Source organism: Oncorhynchus gorbuscha, linkage group LG19, assembly GCF_021184085.1.
Source record: "Oncorhynchus gorbuscha isolate QuinsamMale2020 ecotype Even-year linkage group LG19, OgorEven_v1.0, whole genome shotgun sequence".
NCBI lineage: Eukaryota > Metazoa > Chordata > Actinopteri > Salmoniformes > Salmonidae > Oncorhynchus > Oncorhynchus gorbuscha.
This window is the reverse complement of record NC_060191.1, coordinates 9,083,354-9,103,634: the sequence shown is the minus strand read 5'-3', so window position 1 is coordinate 9,103,634 and position 20,281 is coordinate 9,083,354. Positions and strand designations below refer to the sequence as shown.

General features: G+C 40.7%; 2 protein-coding genes across 3 annotated transcripts; both read left to right on the top strand.

Moving 5' to 3' along the window:
- Window positions 1-865: 865 nt before the first annotated feature.
- Window positions 866-4,053, top strand: LOC124005656 (chemerin-like receptor 1). The gene is made up of 3 exons (XM_046315101.1): window positions 866-1,002; window positions 1,164-1,324; window positions 2,217-4,053. Exon 3 carries the CDS (start codon window positions 2,230-2,232, stop codon window positions 3,373-3,375), a length of 1,146 nt encoding a protein of 381 aa, XP_046171057.1. The 5' UTR covers window positions 866-1,002; window positions 1,164-1,324; window positions 2,217-2,229; the 3' UTR covers window positions 3,376-4,053.
- Window positions 4,054-6,256: 2,203 nt separating this feature from the next.
- On the top strand, window positions 6,257-19,698 carry LOC124005893 (zinc finger protein Xfin-like). 2 transcript variants are annotated; one of them, XM_046315538.1, is made up of 3 exons: window positions 6,257-7,489; window positions 9,878-9,952; window positions 15,931-19,698. In XM_046315538.1, the coding sequence occupies exon 3, from the start codon at window positions 16,031-16,033 to the stop codon at window positions 18,455-18,457; it is 2,427 nt and encodes an 808-aa protein (XP_046171494.1). In that variant the 5' UTR covers window positions 6,257-7,489; window positions 9,878-9,952; window positions 15,931-16,030; the 3' UTR covers window positions 18,458-19,698. The 2 variants fall into 2 exon arrangements, with proteins under 2 accessions (XP_046171494.1, XP_046171493.1); XM_046315537.1 differs by lacking the exon at window positions 9,878-9,952.
- Window positions 19,699-20,281: the final 583 nt, after the last annotated feature.

Here is a 20,281-nt window from a genome sequence, read left to right as displayed (position 1 = left end):
GATGAATGGGCAAGACAAAATATTTAAGTGCTTTTGAATGGGGTATGGTAGTAGGTGCCAGGCGCACTGGTTTGTGTCAAGAACTACAACGTTACTGGGTTTTCACATTCAACAGTTTCCTGTGTATCAAGAATGGTCCACCACCCAAAGGACATCCAGCCACCTTGACAACTGTGGGAAGCATTGGAGTCAACATGGGCCAGCATCCCTGTGGAACGCTTTCAACACCTTGTAGTGTCCATGCCCTGACAATTTATGCAACTCAATATTAGGAAGGTGTTCCTAATGTTTGGTATACTAAGTATATATTGTTGATAGGACTAATTGCAACCTAAAACATCTCTACAAACTATGCTTAAAATCACCAACAAATCTATGGATATTCCCAATAGGCTATTCAAGTTTCAATGTACCCATACAAACACTGATTTGGCTTTCAACCATAATAAGTGGATAGATTGTAGTTAATGAGGAAATATTGCAGCATAGTCACTTAGCTATATAAAGACCAGTTCTACCCTCAAAGGAAATGGCAGAACTTCCTCTGGTTACAGATTCCAAATCACATTTTGCTACCTCTCCTCCACCACAGGGAAAAACAGATGTTCCTTGCTTTTGCGCTGCGTTCATGTGCTATTCGGAACTAGGACACTTTGAAACGTACGACTTGCTATACAGTTGTAGTTATACACGTGCAGTGTTCAACGAATCAGACTTTTTCGAGTTCCCTTGTTCCGAATAGCATGTGAACGCGGCATCTATCAACGTTGACGAGTCATCATGAATGTCATACAAGTTGTGGCGATGATGACTGTCGTATAGCGTCACTAGTCTTCTCCATAATGAGAAAATGATACGTGCGGTTTTTAAATGTGGACACCACTGTCGCTGCTAGGTAGCAATTCCATTGATTCAGAATTATTCTAATTTTGAGAACTGTGTAGTTAGGCTATATAGCTTGATGTCTGGGTCATAACATTTCAATTAATTTTGTCATTGTGGGTAAGCAATGCGTTGTACTACACACAAACACTTAGCCAACAAACATTGTTTAAAAATGTATATTTGTAACGTGTTGAATTGTGTGTTTCTTGCACAGAATGTGGACATTGTCCAATGAAAAGCATCTCATGTGAAGTGCCTGTTACAACTGTGTCTTCCAGCTGAACATGTGAAGATCTGACGTCACACTTCAAGATACTACACAGTCTGCGCTCCAGACTACACCAGTGTAGTCGTACCGGTTTCGTTCCAGACAACGTCCTTCAAGCTGAAGAGGCAACTCCGTTCGCCTGTTCTGATTGGAATATACACGTTATTCAAGGTATGTCTATAACATTTTTCATCATTCATTGGAGTATTCATATTACATTGGTATTTGTAGGCTTCTACGTCAACAGTTGATGAACGAATAAAACAATAGAAATTATGTACCATCCGTTTAAAAAAAAATGCAAATAAATAGCCAACCCAAGCAACAGCTACATTCATATCATTTGTATGTGTAGCTTATGTCTTATGGTCATGATATACCAGTTGAGGGTAACATTAACTTATTAATAATTTGTAATAAAAATAACTGAATGAATCCATAATTCCTAACAAATTTTAATACGCAATACTACATCAATAAATGACTTGTACATGATAAATAGGTAACTTAAGCAGTGCATTTTATAGGCATATTACTCATTATCCAACTAGATGAGAAATATCAACTGAATTACGTTTTATTTTTCATTCTATATGAAAAACCTTCCTTCCTCATTCAATAGTTATATTCCATAGATAGGCAACTGTACTGTGAAACTCTGAACAAATCCTTTTCCTTAATTACTCCCCCCAAAAAAACTATTATAGAGTGCACATTCTCCAGTTTTATAATGATCTTGGGGTTTCCAAAATGTTCTATCTTTGTGGCTTGTGAGGGCAAGTTAAGGAGATATACCTTAATTAACATGTTTGTTTCTAAATTCATGATTCTCAGCACATTTGAAGTGTGTCAGTGAACTCTAGGGGATGTATATAAGAACAGCAAGGCAGCATGCCTGAAGAGTGGTGAAGGTCATTTATCCTAAGAATAGAACAACATACTAAATATGAAAATATTAAATGGTTTATGCAGATTAGACAACTTTGCACATAATTAATTTACTGCATATTATCAAACTGTCATCTTCTCTGAATTTAAAAAAAAATATTATTTACCCTCTCAGGTTCTCAAACACAATGATGGCCTTAACCACAACTCCTTTGTATCCTGAGATCTGGACAGAGCTGTCTCACAACGACTCATCGCCAGGCAACTCAACAGATGACTATGAGGACTACCCTGACGAGCATGCAGAGCTCCGGCAGTCCCTCAACTTCATGTCCCTCATCGTTTACTGCCTGGCCTTCGTGCTGGGGGTTCTGGGAAATGGACTTGTCATCTGGGTGACGGGATTTAAGATGAAGAAGACGGTCAACACGGTGTGGTTCCTCAACCTGGCTGTGGCCGACTTCCTTTTCACAGCGTTCCTGCCTCTGAGCGTGACCTACACGGCCATGGACTTTCACTGGCCCTTCGGCAAGTTCATGTGCAAGCTCAACTCCACGATCAGCTTCCTCAACATGTTCGCCAGCGTCTACATCCTGGTGGTCATCAGCATGGACAGGTGTGTGTCCGTTGTGCGCCCTGTCTGGGCCCAGAACCATCGGAACATACGCAAGGCATCCTGTATCAGTCTGGGTGTCTGGCTGTGGGCCCTGGTCCTCAGCTCCCCCTACTTTGTCTTCCGGGACATCGGGGCGTCCTACAAGAACGAAGAAATCCTCAACTGCTTCAACAACTTTGCTTTCTCTGATGACTATGACACAAAGGAGGTGGCAGAGCTGCGAGTGTTCCGCCATCAGGCCATGATCGTAACCCGCTTCCTGCTGGGCTTCGTGGTGCCCTTCGCCATCATCGTCACTTGCTACGCCATCATCATCCACCGGCTCAAGAGGAACCGCAACCTGGCCAGCCACTCCGGGCGGCCATTCAAGATCATCGCCGCCGTCATCACAGCTTTCTTCCTGTGCTGGGCCCCCTACCACATCATGGCCCTGATCGAGATGGTGAACAACGCGGCCGCTGAGTTCAGCTACACGTTAGACCACGTCACCACCATCGGGGTCCCCATAGCCACCAGCCTGGCCTTCCTTAACAGCTGTCTGAACCCCCTGCTGTACGTGTTCATGGGCCAGGACTTCAAGGAGAAGCTGCGCAAGTCCATTCTGACGGTTCTGGAGAGTGCCTTCACCGAGGAAGTGTCAAAGTCCAACCACACCTACACAAACTCTGGACTCACAAGCCGTAGCAAGGAGAAGTCCTATTCTGATGCTGAGGTATAGGGTTTTATATTATAATGAGAAAAACGTTATTGACCACATAATCTGGAAATTTGACTTTGGCTTTACGATAACATGATTGACATCCTTTAAAGCAAAGAAAATACAAACATTAGAAGGACCTTGTCATCAAGGTAATTCAATAATGTTTTCAAACAGCTCGACACTTAGTTTAAGGGAAAGTTTAAGGCAGGATTTAAGAATTTGAACGCTGAGCATGTACTCAGTTTTAACAAGGTAAATCTCCAGGACTGAATTCAAATCAAAAAGTTTGATTTCAATAATCTTTTGTGACTCAGAAAATTATGGGTTCTGTGGACACATTTCAGCACTGTTTTTGTATGAGCAATACAGTTACTAATGAGAATGTTGAAAGTGGGGTAGACTGTTAATAGAGAATACTGGATAAGATCAGAATAATTAGTATGATACACACATGTCATAGTTCAATCTGAATATATAAATGGTCTGTCTTTTCATTCAAAGCCACCTTTTGTACATGCTTGTTTTTGTAATAAAAAAATTGGCTAATATTTAACAAGGTGACTATTATCTGTGGTTTAAACTTGTATAGTTTATTATTGAAGGAATCTTGTTTTTCCTTAATAGTTTGATGTATATGTTTGTATTTGTATACATTTTTATGTATGTATGTATGATGTTATTAAATGGTTGAATAGATGACTACTTATTCATTTCTAATTTCCAGAAATCTCCTGAAGGCATGACCGTCTCTGCCACATGGTGGCAGCAAAGCTCTGTCACAGTTAGATTAAATGGAAATGTAATTTTGAAAATAAATCCCCCGCTTTGTGTCAAAAATCCCTCCCTATCTATTTAGGATTATCCCTGACATGTTTTTTAATTTACAGATTGTATATCAATTCATACTGTATTGCTTTGACCTGTCCAATGGCATTATATCAATGATGAAGGAAGCAATTAACAATTTGATTCCCCCTCTAATTTCAACTGGGGTTAAACCTTTTTTCCCAACCATTTCTAGGCCAATTGAACTTCATGCATTTGCAGCTTTAGAACAGTAAATGTTTTCATGATGATCATCATCATCACCACCACCACATCATCAACGCCTTAATCATAACTGAATTTAGTTTGACATGATCAACTCTTTAATCCTTTCACATTTGTAGAAGTTCAACTTGCTACAGGCAAAATATGATGGTGTCCTTCAAGGTAGCCTGTTTTTATAACTTCAGTCAACCTAGCTATATTTCTGCTTCAGTAGAGTTAAGGCTATAACTGATATTTTGGCAACAATGTATCACAAGAATAGTGGTCAGCCCAGCCACAGTGTACGAGTCTAAAAGACAGAGTGGTAAAATAATAGCTTATGGAGTGGTCATGAGGTGGGGGTAAGATGGCGGACAGGAAAACATTTAGAAAAGTGGAACATATACTACAAAAGTATGTGGACACCTGCTCGTCGAACATCTCATTCCAAAACCATGGACATTATTTTGGAGTTGGTCCCCCCTTTCCTGCTATAACAGCCTCCACTTATCTGGGAAGGCTTTCCACTAGATGTTGAAACTTTGCTGCAGGGACTTTTTTCCTTTCAGCCACAAGAGCATTAGTTAAATTGGGCACTGATGTTGGGGATTAGGCCTGGCTTCCAAATCATCCCAAAGGTGTTTGAAGTGGTTGAGGTCAGGGCTCTGTGCCGGACATTCTTTGTTCTTCCACACCGACCTCGACAAACCATTTCTGTATGGACCTTGCTTTGTGCACGGGGGTATTGTTATGCTGAAACAGGAAAGGGCCTTCCCCAAACTGTTGCCACAAAGTTGGAAGCACAGAATCGTCTAAAATGTCTTTATATGCTGTAGCATTAAGATTTCCCTTCACTGGAACTAAGGAGCCTAGCCCGAACTATGAAAAACAGACCATTATTTCTCCACCACCAAAATTTACATTTGGCACTATCTATTCGGGCAGGTAGCGTTCTCCTGGCAGCCCAGATTTGTCCATTGGATTGCCAGATGGGGAAGAGTTATTCATCACTGCAGAGAACGCGTTGCTACTGCTCCAGAGTCCAATGGTGGCGAGCTTTACACAACTTCAGCCGACGCTTGGCATTGCGCATGGTGATATTAGGCTTGTGTGCAGATTGTCGGCCATGGAAACACATTTAATGAAGCTCCCGACAAACAGTTCTTGTGCTGATGTTGCTTCCAGAGGCCCTTTAGAAGTCTGTAGTGAGTGTTTAACTGAGGACAGACAATGTTTACATGTTACACTTCAGCACCCAGCATTCCCGTTCTGTGAGATTGTTTGGCCTACCACTTCGCAGCTAAGCCGTTGTTGCTCCTAGACGTTTCAACTTCACAATAACAGCACTTACAGTTAACAGGGGCAGAAATTTGACAAACAGACTTGTTGGAAAGGTGGCATACTATGATTGTGCCATGTTGAAAGTCACTAAGGCATGACAGTGTGCTCGATTTAATATACTTCCCGGCTGAAATAGCAGAATCTACTCATTTCAAGGGGTGTCCACACACTTTTGTATATATACAGTAGTGTATTATAAATACATTTGGAATGGGGACATGCACAAGCCATCTGGAAGATCTGATAAAGGAGAATATGGCGCTCAGGGAAAAAAGTAGAAAAGTGGAACATGTTTTGAATGAACATGGAAAGGTGGATCACACAGAACTTTTGGAAGACCTACAGAAGGAAATTGAATCTGACCAGTGTGAGAATGAATTAACTGCGGTGGCAGGTGCGGTGAAGAGCGTAGAGTTTGATCCTCATCGTGATTATGACAAAGAAGATTCTGGCCCAGTGGGAGTGATCTTTTTGAAGAGAATGGATCCTTGCCTTCTGGCAGATAAATATGTGGTGTCAGGTTGGGTGGTAAAAGAGGTTGGGGAATGTTGGGTCGGTTTAAGTGACTCACAGTGGAATCGTGCACATTTTTTGCGTTTCTGCCTTCCAGAGGGAGCGTACGATCCGCACTACACGACTGGGTACAAGGACAGTGACTTGTTTTCGTCTCTGGAACAGGGCGCTGTTAAAAAGAGTGATAACTGGAGTGGCGTTAAGTATTAAGTGGATCAACTGGAGATGAAGATTTGTTTGGTGCGACGCAGACCGGGTGGATAACGTGGTGAAACAAAGAAGACACTGTCTGTACTTCTGAGTTTTGATGCAGAGGTTATATGTGTCAGTTATCCCTTGTTAGCTTTTTTCCTAAATCCATTACGGTGTTTTAGGTGTCAAGTTTATGGTCATGTGGCAGCAGTGTGTAGGGGGGAGATTCCTCAATGTGCGAAGTGTGCAGGTGGACATGAGACAAAGGAATCTGTAGTATCGGTGGAAAAAGTTGTGTGTGTAAACTGTAGAGGTACCAATGGTGCTGGAGATCAGAGGTGCCCGGTGAGAGAAAGGCAGTTTGAGATTGCCAGCATCAGAGTAGTGCAGGTGTTGTATGCTGAGGCTGTGAAGAGAGTAATAGAGGAAGATTGAGCCATGTGAGTAGGCTGAGGCCAATAGAGAGTGATAGGAATTACATGTGCTTCAGTAAGGTCGATTTTTTGGGGCATTCATGGCCATGGTTGTCAATTGTACCGCAGGAATGGAATGTAAATTACAGAGGATAGATGTTCTGGTGGCAGCTGCTGAGAAGCACTTAGGTGTACAAGATTTTACTGCAGAAGAGTCACAGATGTTTTGAACAATAGTGTCCTGTCCTCCCAGGCTGCTGGCCCCCATGTAGGATCAGATAGGGCCAATGTAGTGGAATAGTGGTGAGGTTTTAATGAGTACAGGGTTAGTTGGTAGGGCGATTTTTGACAAAGATAATACATTCATACTACAAAATAGAAGGGTGATACACAGCCAATACAGTAGGTGACGGCATTCACCTATAATATTTGTTCGCGGACCGCCATAATACCAAAGAAAAAGAAGACTAGCCGATGGTCTCCGCCCCTTTCTCCTCCCCTGATTCTTATTATTACTATATAGAAAAAATGGGGCTAACTAGCGGGGAACTGGGTGGATACAACACGATTCACAATGTAACATAAGTGGAGCGATATAAAGAATGGGCAGAGAAAGTCTAACCTAATCGGACTTTAGAAATGTGGTAAGTACATTCCAGAGTTCGATCCGATACAAGTTATACCTAACCTTGCTAGCTAGCTTTATGAACGGTCAGATAGGCCTCGCGCAATCTACGCTAGCTAACGTAGTAGTCGCGGTGGCATCATTGCGCAAACAAAAGCGAAGAATTGGGCTAGCTATCTTGCTGCTGTCACCTGGTTGTCTCCTTACAAGCCAGATACAATGCATTTCACACACATGTTCGCATTGCGTTTAAATACATTGTTTTTTTTCTCTAACAACGTAGTTAGCTAAATAACTTTTGTAGAGTTGGAGGCGAGCAGCAGCCCGACATTTTGTTGGTATCAAGACAGCTGTCACGATGCTTTAACTCTGGCTCTACACATGCAGAGAATAGCTAACTGACTATGTGGCCATTGGCCAGACTGTCATAAGGGTATCTAGTGAACTTATTTCATATATACAAAAATATATCTGGGCATACAGGATTGTGAAATGTATCTAGCTAGCTAGCTAACCCCGTTTAGACAAGAATACAGTTCATGTAGCTAGGCAACTTATTCAAAATGGACACTTCTAGTGTATGTTTGAGTATGGATAGCTAGCTAGCTGATTTAGGTAGCTAAATTACATGATTTTAAAAATGATCAGCGTTTTCAACTGTTACTGACTTATTTTTCATAACTGTACAAACTGTACATAACTGTTCTCATGAACTGTAAATGTAGCTATTTGGTAGAACCTGACCGATATGAGATGTTTGGATCTGCTTTTAGTTTGTAAATGTTCACGATAACTAATATATCTGCCAACATTTTATAGTATTATAGCTGGAATAAAAAAATATTTAAAAGATCTGTATGGATTGTGTTTAAAACAGCTCTACAAAGGTACCTTTCCTTATTTTTAGGAAAGAACATTTAATGTAAGCACCACATAACACAGCACCAGAAAACCAAAACTTGTATTGGGGGCGGGGTTATACAAGGGAAAGGAGGATAAACTGCAGAGATTGCAGCAAAAAAAATGTGTCTCTGAAGACTGAGCTGCATCATGCTAGCCAATTGGAAAACAATGAACTGGACAAATGTTCTATGTTTTGTTATTTCGATATGTTTTCATTGATTGTAGGGCTGTAGACACTACATTCTGGTAGTTGTCAATTGAAAGGAGAAACTTAAATGAGCATGGTTACGTGCACACACTACGATTTATTGTGGATAGTCAGATTAACATAAGAGTTTGTTCTTAACAATACATTTGTCAAATCCTGTTTACATGGACACATTAGAAATCAGTCTACCTGATGGGACTTAAATAAATGCAGAAATTTATAATAAAAAGAAAGGTCCCAGCAGCGTGACAGTGTTCATTTTTGCAAAGCCTATTTGATTCGGATCAAATACACAGCCGGAAAGCCGATTGTAGCTGTTTACATGTTCTAATAAATCGAAAGATTGCTCAGAAAACCAAGTGTTTTATTTGGCATGTTTACTTCGATTTTGACTACGCCGATTAAGATAAGCAGATACGTTTCGAGTTAGGTCAGGGTTATGGGTAGGATTTAGCGTAGGGATGTCCCAAGGATACCAGGTGGCACTAATCCTCAGTGAACAGTGTCAAGTACTCTCACACAGCTAGTTAGCTGGCTAGCACTCGTCATGGAAATGGTGGTGAAACGTGAATAGGAACCAGTCTCTGACAAGTGTCAGCCCATATATTAAAACTTAGCTACGACACGCTACTTTGTAACATGCTATATCGTTTGTACCTATGAAAACATTTGAATGACAGAGCTTGAGGAATACCCTTCGCAAAGATGAAATACAGTGCATTCGGAAAGTATTCAGACCCCTTTTCCATATTTTGTTACGTTACAATTCGAGGTCGATGGATTCCGATTTTTCAACGGCGATACCTAATTATTGGAGGACCAAAAAAAGCCGATACCGATTTAATCGGACTATTTTGTTTTATTTATTTGTAATAATGACAATTACAACAATACTGAATGAACACTTATTTTAACTTAATATAATGCATCAATAAAATCAATTTATCCTCAAATAAATAATGAAACCTGTTCAATTTGGTTTAAGTAATGCAAAAACAGTGTTGGAGAAGAAAGTAAAAGTGCAATATGTGCCATGTAAGAAAGCTAACGTTTAAGTTCCTTGCTCAGAATATGAGAACATGAAAGATGGGAGTTCCTTTTAACATGAGTCTTCAATATTCCCAGGTAAGAAGTTTTAGGATGTAGTTATTATAGGAATTATAGGACTATTTCTCTCTCTACGATTTGTATTTCACATACCTTTGACCATTGGATGATCTTATAGGCACTTTAATATTGCTAGTGTAACAGTATAGCTTCCATCCCTCTCCTCGCCGCTACCTGGGCTCGAACCAGGATCACATAGACAACAGCCACCCTCGAAGCAGCGTTACCCATGCAGAGCAAGGGGAACAACTACTCCAAGTCTGAGTGAGTGATGTTTATAATAATATAATATATGCCATTTAGCAGACGCTTTTATCCAAAGCGACTTACAGTCATGTGTGCATACATTCTGTTTGAAACGCTATTAGTGCGCACCCCGCTAACTAGCTAGCCATTTCACATCTGTTACACCAGCCTAATCTCGGGAGTTGATAGGCTTGAAGTCATAAACAGCGCAATGCTTGAAGGATTGCGAAGAGCTACTGGCAAAACGCACGAAAGTGCTGTTTGAATGAATGCTTACGAGCCTGCTGGTGCCTACCATCGCTCAGATTGCTTTATCAAATCATAGACTTAATTATAACATAGTAACATACAGAAATACAAGCCTTAGGTCATTAATATGGTTGAATCCGGAAACTATCATTTCGAAAACAAAACGTTTATTATTTCAGTGAAATATGGAACCGTTCTGTATTTTATCTAACGGATGGCATCCCTAAGTCTAAATATTGCTGTTACATTGCACAACCTTCAATGTTATGTCATAATTACGTAAAATTCTGGCAAATTAGTTCGCAATGAGCCAGGCAGCCCAAACTGTTGCATATACCCGGAGTCTGTGTGCAATGAACGCAAGAGAAGTGACACAATTTCACCTGGTTAATATGGCCTGCTTTTAGCCAAATATGCAGGTTTAAAGATAAATATACTTCTGTGTATTGATTTGTTAAAAAATACATTGATGTTTATGGTTAGGTGCACGTTGGAGCAACGACGGTCCTTTTTCTCGAATACGCACTGCGCCGATTTATATGCAACGCAGGACACGCTAGATACATTTGTAATATCATCAACCATGTGTAGTTATAACTAGTGATTTAAGATCTTTTTTATAAGATAAGTTTAAGGTTAATGCTATCTAGCAACTTACCTTGGCTTCTCACTGCATTCGCATAACAGGCAGGCTCCTCAAGAGGCAAGGCAGGTGGTTAGAGCATTGGACTAGTTAACCGTAAGGTTGCAAGATTAAATCCCTGAGCTGACGAGGTAAAAATCTGTTGTTCTGCCCCTGAACAAGGCAGTTAACCCACCTTTCATAGGCCGTCATTGAAAATAAGAATGTTTTTTAACTGACTTGCCTAGTTAAATAAAGTTGTAAAAAAATAATAATTCAAAATCGGCATCCAAAAATACCTGTTTCCGATTGTTATGAAAACTTGAAATTGGCCCTAATTAATCGGCCATTCCGATTAATCGGTCGACCTCTAGTTACAACCTTATTCTAAAATGGATAAAAATGAAATATAAATCTACACACAATACCCCATAATGACAAAGCGAAAACAGGTTTTTCTAAATGTTTGCAAATTTATAAAAAAATTAATAAACAGATACCGTACATAAGTATTCAGACCCTTTTACTATGAGACTCAAAATTGAGCTCAAGTGCATCCTGTTTCCATTGATCATCCTTGATGTTTCTACAACTTGATTAGAGGTGGCCAAGAACCTGATGGTCATTGAGAGAGCTCCAGAGTTCCTCTTGGAGATGGTTGTCCTTCTGGAAGGTTCTCTCATCTCTGCAGCACTCCACCAATCCACCAATCAGGCCTTCATGGTACAGGGGCCAGACGGAAGCCACTCCTCAGTAAAAGGCACATGACAGCCCGCTTGGAGTTTGCATAAAGGCACCTAAAGGATTCTGACCATGAGAAACAAAATGCTCTGGTCAGATGAAACCAAGATTGAACTATTTGGCCTGAATGCCAAGCGTGAGTCACGTCTGGAGGAAGCCTGGCATCATCCCTATGGTGAAGCATGGTGGTGGTGGTGGTGGCGGCAGCATGTTTTGGGGGTGTTTTTCGGCAGTGGGTACTGGAAGACTAGTCAGGATTGAGGCAAAAATCCCCAAATACCGGTGTGCCGCGCTTGAGGCATCATACCCAAGAAGACTCAAGGCTGTAATCGCTGCCAAAGATGCTTCAACAAAGTACTGAGTAAAGGGTCTGAATACTTACGTAAATGTGATATTTCAGTTCATTTTGAATACATTTGCCAACATTTCTAAACTTGTTTTTGCTTTGTATTTAGGGGGTATTGTGTGTAGATTGGGTGGGGAAAGTTAACGTAAGAAATTTTCGAATAAGGCTGTAACGTAACAAAATTTAGAAAAAATCATGGTCTTAATACTTTCCGAATGCACTGTATAACACACCAGTTTTCATGGGCTTCACTAAACGTCTGTGAGGTTACCAGAGTTTAACGTTCTCAGAACGGCACTTGCTTTTACATCCATTGTTTGTTACGATACCCAACACCCTTCCATGGCACTTCAAGTAACAGTATATGGCCGGTGTGCAGTTTTGGCACTTTACTGAGCTGGCAAGCTTCTATCTATTCAGCACTCACCGTAGACGCAGTAACAGTAGGTTCACAGTAGTGCACTCTCCTCTCTGACAGGTTTAGTTGCATTGGGTGATATTGTCCAGTCTTGCTGTAATGCATTAAGGCAAGTTAAAAGTGTTTAAATAAAGACTAAAGGTGTAAAAAAAATGGGCCTAAAACTGTGCCTTAAAATACCGATTTGCGATTGTTATGAAATAAGCCTATGTAAAGAGCTCCCTCTTCAGAGTAAATAATTAAATGCAAAAATAAGTCAAATTCTATGTAGAACTAGGTGTTTTAACGGTTTATGCTTGCTTTGCTTAGGACCTTACGCTGATTTAAGATAATCAGAGGAAAGTGTTTACATGATTAATGCAAAACTCTTGAGTATTGCCATAATCAGTTTAAAATTAAGTTATTAGTAGTTCCGGGATGATACCAGTATCGCAATACTCATTAGTAACATGGCAAGGAAACAAAGACAAAGCATATTTAATTTCTTTAGGAAATCAGCCCTGGTGTTGGAAACAAGCATGATTTATGTTGTCATTGAGTCACATTTATTTATTTTCCAAACTATAGCACACAATATTTCACATCAGGTTTTTAAAGGACCAAAGAGTTTGGTCTGCTTCGTGTCTTCATTTTTGCCATGGAAAAATATTGCAGTAGTGGTATCGTCACAGCCCTAATTATTAGTGTGCATGTAAACGTACTCCATGGTTCTCCTCACTTTTGTCAAGTGATTTTTATGAAATTTAGTTGGTTAGCTAATTTGGATATGTCTCAGACACAAATAGGCCTATGGGAAGCTGCATTTTCCTCAGAGTAGCTACTGTATATGCATTGGTAATCTGTCATTGCTAACATCTTCCATCTGTAAATATATGATCTGCATTATTCCTAGAGCGGGTACTAAGCTAAGATGATTGTACTTGTATGCAATAAAGCCCAGCAATTTTAACGTAGCCTAATGTCTGGAAACCGCATGTTGCTGTGCTCCACTCTAATAGTTTAGCTAGGCCATTTGTGGAACTTTAACAATGTAACAAATATATTTTTTGTAACAAAAACAGCCAGGCACCAAGCTGCTAGCTATGTAGGGTGAGAGATGGTCTATGAAAATTAGAGGTCGACCGATTATGATTTTTCAATGCCGATACTGATTATGGGAGGACCAGACAAAGCTGATACCTATTATCAGCCGATTTTTATTTATTTATTTGTAATAATGACAATTGCAATACTGAATGAACACTTATTTTAACTTAATATAATACAGAAATAAAATCAATTTAGCCTAAAATAAATAATGAAACATGTTCAATTTGGTTTAAATAATGCAAAAACAAAGGGTTGGAGAAGTAAAAGTGCAATATGTGCCATGTTAAAGCTAACGTTTAAGTTCCTTGCTCAGAACATGAGAGCATATGAAAGTTGGTGGTTCCTTTTAACATGAGACTGCAATATTCCAAGGTAAGAGGTTTTAGGTTGTAGTTAATATAGTATTTATAGGACTTTCTCTCTGTACCATTTGTATTTCATATACCTTTAACTATTGGATGTTCTTATAGGCACTATAGTATTGCCAGTGTAACAGTACAGCTTCCGTCCCTCTCCTCATCCCTACCTGGGCTCAAACCAGGAACACATCGACAACAGCCACCCTCGAAGCAGCGCTACCCATGCAGAGAAAGGGGAACAACCACTCCAAGACCCAGAGGGAGTTATGTTTGAAACGCTATTCGTGCCCACCCCGTTAACTAGCTAGCCATTTCACATCGGTTACACCAGCCATTAGGCTGATAGGCTTGAAGTCATAAACAGCGCTGTGCTTGCAAACAGCTGCTGGCAAAACGCACTAAAGTGCTGTTTGAATTAATGCTTACGAGCCTGCTGCTGCCTACCATCGCTCAGTCAGGCTGCTCTATCAAATCATAGACTTAATTATAACATAGTAACACACAGAAATACGAGCCCTTTGGTCATTAATATGGTTGAATCCGGAAACTATAATTTTGAAAACTAAACGTTTATTATTTCAGTGAAATATGGAACCGTTCCGTATTTTATCTAACGGATGGCATCCCTAAGTCTAAATATTGCTGTTTACATTGCGTAACCTTCAATGTTATGTCATAATTACATAAAATTCTGGAAAATTAGTACGTAATGAGCCTGGCAGCCCAAACTGTTGCATATACCCTGAGTCTGACATAATTTCACCTGGTTAATATGGCCTGCTTTTAGCTAAATATGCAGGTTTAAAGATATATACTTCTGTGTATACATCTGTGTATTGATTTAAAAAAAGACATTGATGTTTATGGTTAGGTGCACGTTGCAGCAACGACAGTCCTTTTTCTCGAATACGCACTGCACCGATTATATGCAACGCAGGACACGCTAGATAAATTTGTAATATCATCAACCATGTGTAGTTATAACTAGTGATTCTGATTTATGTTTTTTTATAAGATAAGTTTAATGCTAGTTAGCAACTTACCTTTGCCTGTTACGCGAATGCAGTAGAAACAGTCTCCTTGTGGAGTGCAATGAGATGCAGGTGGTTATAGCGTTGGACCAGTAAACTGTAAGGTTGCAAGATCAGATCCCCCGAGCTGATAAGGTGAAAATCTGTCGTTCGGCGCCTGAACAAGGCAGTTAACCCACTGTTCCTAGGCCGTCATTGAAAATAATGTGTTCTTAACTGACTTGCCTCGTTAAATAAAGACTAAAGGTATAAAAAAATTGGGGCTAAAACGGTGCCCAAAAATACAGATTTCCGATTGTTATGAAAACTTGAAATCGGCCCTAATTAATCAGCCATTCCGATTAATCGGTCGACCTCTAATGGAAATATCTCGGGAAGTGAACGATAGAAGTGATGTGACATGCAGCCAAAATGGATGCGCACATTTGCCACACTCAAGGGACACGAATGTTGTCATGGACCTGCTGAATTTTTTTTTTTACTCTGTCTAAGCTGTAAGTGTCCCATATACCTCACTGTAAAGCCGCCTTGAAGGCGCTGTAAAGCACAAGTCTAAATGCTTAGAAGATTGACGGTGCGCGTACCATTCACTTCACTTTTGTCATGGGGAAACCTGTTGGATGACATTTCTTTTACTACAAAAAGTGGACTTTCATGTTTTGCATCAGACTGGGTTAAAAAGGAGCATCATTTTAATCATTAGTATGTCCTTTTCCTACCAATCTCTGAAATGTGTTTGATAGTTACTGTCACATAAAACTTGATCACTCATCAACCCTTACTGGGTGTGGCGAAAGCTTCTCAAAATGGTTGACCTGAGGGTATTGGAAGCAAAGTAAGGTTTCGATCAAGGTAACTGTTTGGCTGCTCTTTTTTTAGGCCGTTTTGATAATAGGAACAGCTAGTATCTGGACAATACAGGTGTCAATTGTCTCCATCTAATTTGGATGTGTTAATTTGTCAGCCTTTTTAACAGAATTGAAAGCTGATATAGGAGAGGCTTTGCAGCGCAGGAGAGGCTTGGAAATTTGTAGCAATCTTTTTTTTTCCTATTCATGGTGTTGTAATAAAACTGTTATAGTTAGGACCAGCACCTACACCATATGTTTGGTAAAGTAGTAACTTATTTTTTCTCTTTCAGTTGTTGACCAGACAAAGGAAGAGTTCTACAAATCAAGGTGCTCATGAAGAATGGAACTAACCATGTTTAACATTTAACTTTGATTATTGAACACACCCTAATGGATTACGTAAGCTCTGCTGAACCAGATGTTGATGCCTTCATCTGCACAGAATGTGGGGATGGCTTCAGGCGCTACCTTGACTTGGTTAAACACATTACTGTTCATGAACGACTCAGGACTTATGAACGAACAGATTCATTTTCCCTTGACAGTTTGCCCAATGGGTTTCAAGTTCCCCGTGAGTATGCTCTCCATGAAAATGGAACTTTCATAGTGGTTGACAGATCTGGACCATCAAACAACCCTTCTGTCAAGCAGCCATCTTCAACTCCTTCACCTTATCAGAATTCAAAGACCATTGTACCTACAAGTAAACCAGCCAAAACTGATCTACGTGTTAACACAGTATCTCACTCCCAGTGCCGCAGTGTCTCTCCTCTAAAACAGTACCGATGCGAAACATGTGGAAAATCGTTTAACAACAAGCTGAGTTTACAACACCATCAACAGTATCGGAATTTAGAGCAAGGTTTTAAGTGCACCTTGTGTTGCAAGATCTTCACAGATAAAGAGAGGCTAAGGGAACATCTCCAAGAACATGCCCATGAAATATTTTACTGCTGTGATCAGTGTGGAAAACGCTTTCTGAAACAAGAGACCCTGTATGATCATCAAAAAGAGCAGCATGGATCGCTGGGGTTCAAACAAATGGGGAAGTCGGACAATAGTCAAGAGAACATAATACAGAAAACATATCCCTGTAAGAAGTGTAATCTGTGTTTTTTCTGGCTCTCCGACATGCAGAGCCACTTACTCAGTCATTCCAAAGACAAACCATTATCTGTGAACTCTTCATCCAAAATCGAGCAACAGTCTCAGAAAGATGAGCTATCACATACCATAGAGTACAGCGACAGCACCCCTACCGATGTGACCAAACAGTACAGCAGCGGCACCCCGACTACCGATGTGACCAAACAGTACAGCAGCGGCACCCCGACTACCGATGTGACCAAACAGTACAGCAGCGGCACCCCGACTACCGATGTGACCAAACAGTACAGCAGCGGCACCCCGACTACCGATGTGACCAAACAGTACAGCAGCGGCACCCCGACTACCGATGTGACCAAACAGTACAGCAGCGGCACCCCTACTACCGATGTGACCAAACAGTACAGCAGCGGCACCCCTACTACCGATGTGACCAAACAGTACAGCAGCGGCACCCCTACTACCGATGTGACCAAACAGTACAGCAGCGGCACCCCGACTACCGATGTGACCAAACAGTACAGCAGCGGCACCCCGACTACCGATGTGACCAAACAGTACAGCAGCGGCACCCCTACTACCGATGTGACCAAACAGTACAGCAGTGACGCAACTGTCGATGTGAAGACCCAAAATGGCAAATCTGATTCCAAAACACCATCCTCTTTCAGACCATACCGCTGTGGTTTGTGTGGAGATCGCTTCCAGCAGTTAACAGACTTGAAGGAGCATCATCTTACCCATCAAACACAGGAAGAAATTGACAAGTTAAATAAGGATTCAGAGTCACAAAGAGTTGTAAAAAAGTGGCAAAGGTATACTCGCATTGAGTGCATCGTAACAAAACCACCTGCAAGGAAGGGAGGAAGGCCCCCACTTTATAAAAAAGGCTCTGGGACAAAATTACATCCATGCAAGCACTGCCACCGTGTATTCAGTCACTCAAGTAGTCTGTCTCGGCACAATAGATCCCACAAGGGGACTCTTCATACATGTGTTCTCTGTGGGAAACATTTTCCACAACGCTGTGATGTCCGGAGGCATATAGCCATGTATCACAAACCTGAATTAGAGAAGAAGCCAAGTCTTAAGTACTTGGCATTGCATTCTAAACCAGATGGTGGTTCCCAATTGAATTCTGATGTGTTGGAACAGAATGTGTCATATAAAATAAAACCCAAAAAGTCTTTAGACAGTGTTGTTACAGAATTGGACAGTGACAATGGTGAAGATCAGCAAACCACATCTACTGGAGAAGTGTCCGCTGCTCCTAAGGTACGGAGGAACTACAAGTGTGACCAATGTGGGAAAAAGTTTGGGCTGCTGTGTGTGTACCAACGGCATTTGCGGTACCACAAAAGGGAACCAGGTAGTGAAATGGTTAAGTGCCCTCACTGTCCAAGTCGCTTCCGGAGTTCTTCTGCTCTAGGACGCCATCTTGAGATTCACCCAAGTCAATCAAGGGGGGAAATGGACATGGAAGGACGGGCATCTCCCACTGCTGACTCCAATCCAGACCTGGACTCTGACCAAGACAATGTAAAGGATTTAGTGGGTCATGGGGACATTGACGATGTCATGGGTGGGAATGGTGAAAAAATTGGTCCAGCAGAGGTGCTGTACGAATGCACTGAGTGTACAGAGACTTTTTCCTCCTTGCAGAAGTTTCTGAAGCACCAGAGTTCTCATGGGTCCGATAACCTTGGCTAATGGAAACTATGCATGGTATTTATATCTGGAGGTCCGAACCCTAACTTGGGATCAATACACATACCACATATTGTTGCACTGTTATGCAGACCTAAATTCATGATTTACGAAAGTCCGAGTTACGTGCACGTCTCAAGTTAGGATTCTTGCCTTGATGATGGAGCAGTTGAACAAGTGTTTAAATTTTTTTTTTTTTTAACAATTACTTGAGGAACTACAACCAGTATGGTTCTTGGGGTGGGTGGGTCATTCATTCTGAACCAGAGTAGGATGACATTGATGTAGCACTGCATAGATCGAGATGGTGACTTAAGAACTGGGAATTACTGAGATTTGTATTTTCTACAATCATGTGAATTTGAGGTTAGTTTTGTATCAATGTTTTAGATTGTTTTGGTTACTTCAGTTAAACCTTTGACAATACCCCTGGAAATGCCATGGGAATAATGCCTTAATATGCTCATTATTGAAGCTAGTAGTCAAGCACAATTTGCTAAAGACCCATGGACCCATGCAAAACGTTAAGATGGTCTGCGGTAACAATGACTGTCCATTTTGTAAAGTAATTAGAAATGTTTTTTTTTTTTTTACATGTGGATTTCCATTGGGATTTCACTTAAACTATTTAAGAGATTATTTATTTGCAATTGCCAAGCCTTTACATCCATGGTATCTTTCTCAAGATCAGAAAACCTGTCAAGGTGAGATGTTCCCCAACTACCAGACCAGGAATGTTGGTATCATTTTGAAAGGCTTTCTCATGTATCATATTTTCACTATATTGTGGCCATGTCTCTCAATTCACAAACTGGTTCTGTTATCTAGATCCGTGGTTCCCAATGAGGGGTACTAGGACCTCTGGGAGTACTTACTTAGCCTATCCACAGGGGGTACTTGAGACCATAGGCCTACTGTAAAATACACATGAGGGGGTACTTCAGGGGTTGTCTGGGCAGAGCAAAATTCAGTTGGTGGTACAGTAACCGAAAAAGATTGGGAACCACTGCCCTCTGATTTCTGCTGCCAGTCCTCTGGGTGGCCACGGATCTGTTAACGCATGATCATGTTTTTCCTTAGGACACGACAAGGTCCAGTGATTCCAATGCAAACCACACGTAGCATTGTGATGTAAATTAGCCTTTTCAAATGGTACTGTTGCTTCCTTTACTGCCTTCCAAACAAATGCATTGGCCCTGATTTTAAATGTTACTTTTTATGCCATTAAAGTTTAAAGAAATGTATTTTTTCCTAGAAATCAAAGATTTACCTTTTTTAAATGACTCATCAGTCATGGTTTTCAACTAATGATGAATGTGATATGGTGGAAATGTCATTTTTGTGACTTTCCAACTCGTGGTAGGCTAGATATTTTTTGCCAGTGCTTTGTTGCCTTAATGTTCATCCTACACAAGTTATTAGAGAAGCACCAGGTCTAAGATCCATAGGATGATGGTTTATATCAATTATATACACTGCTCAAAAAAATAAAGGGAACACTAAAAAACACATCCTAGATCTGAATGAATGAAATATTATTATTAAATACTTTTTTCTTTACATAGTTGAATGTGCTGACAACAGAATCAAACAAAAATTATCAATGGAAATCAAATTGATCAACCCATGGAGGTCTGGATTTGGAGTCACACTCAAAATTAAAGTGGAAAACTACACTACAGGCTGATCCAACTTTGATGTAATGTCCTTAAAATAAGTCTAAATGAGGCTCAGTAGTGTGTGTGTGGCCTCCACGTGCCTATATGACCTCCCTACAATGCCTGGGCATGCTCCTGATGAGGCGGCAGATGGTCTCCTGGGGGATGG

Coding starts and splice junctions, on each gene's coding strand:
- LOC124005656 (XM_046315101.1), top strand. CDS start 2,230: ATGATGGCCTTAACCACAACTCCTTTGTATCCTGAGATCTGGACAGAG.
- LOC124005893 (XM_046315537.1), top strand. CDS start 16,031: ATGGATTACGTAAGCTCTGCTGAACCAGATGTTGATGCCTTCATCTGC.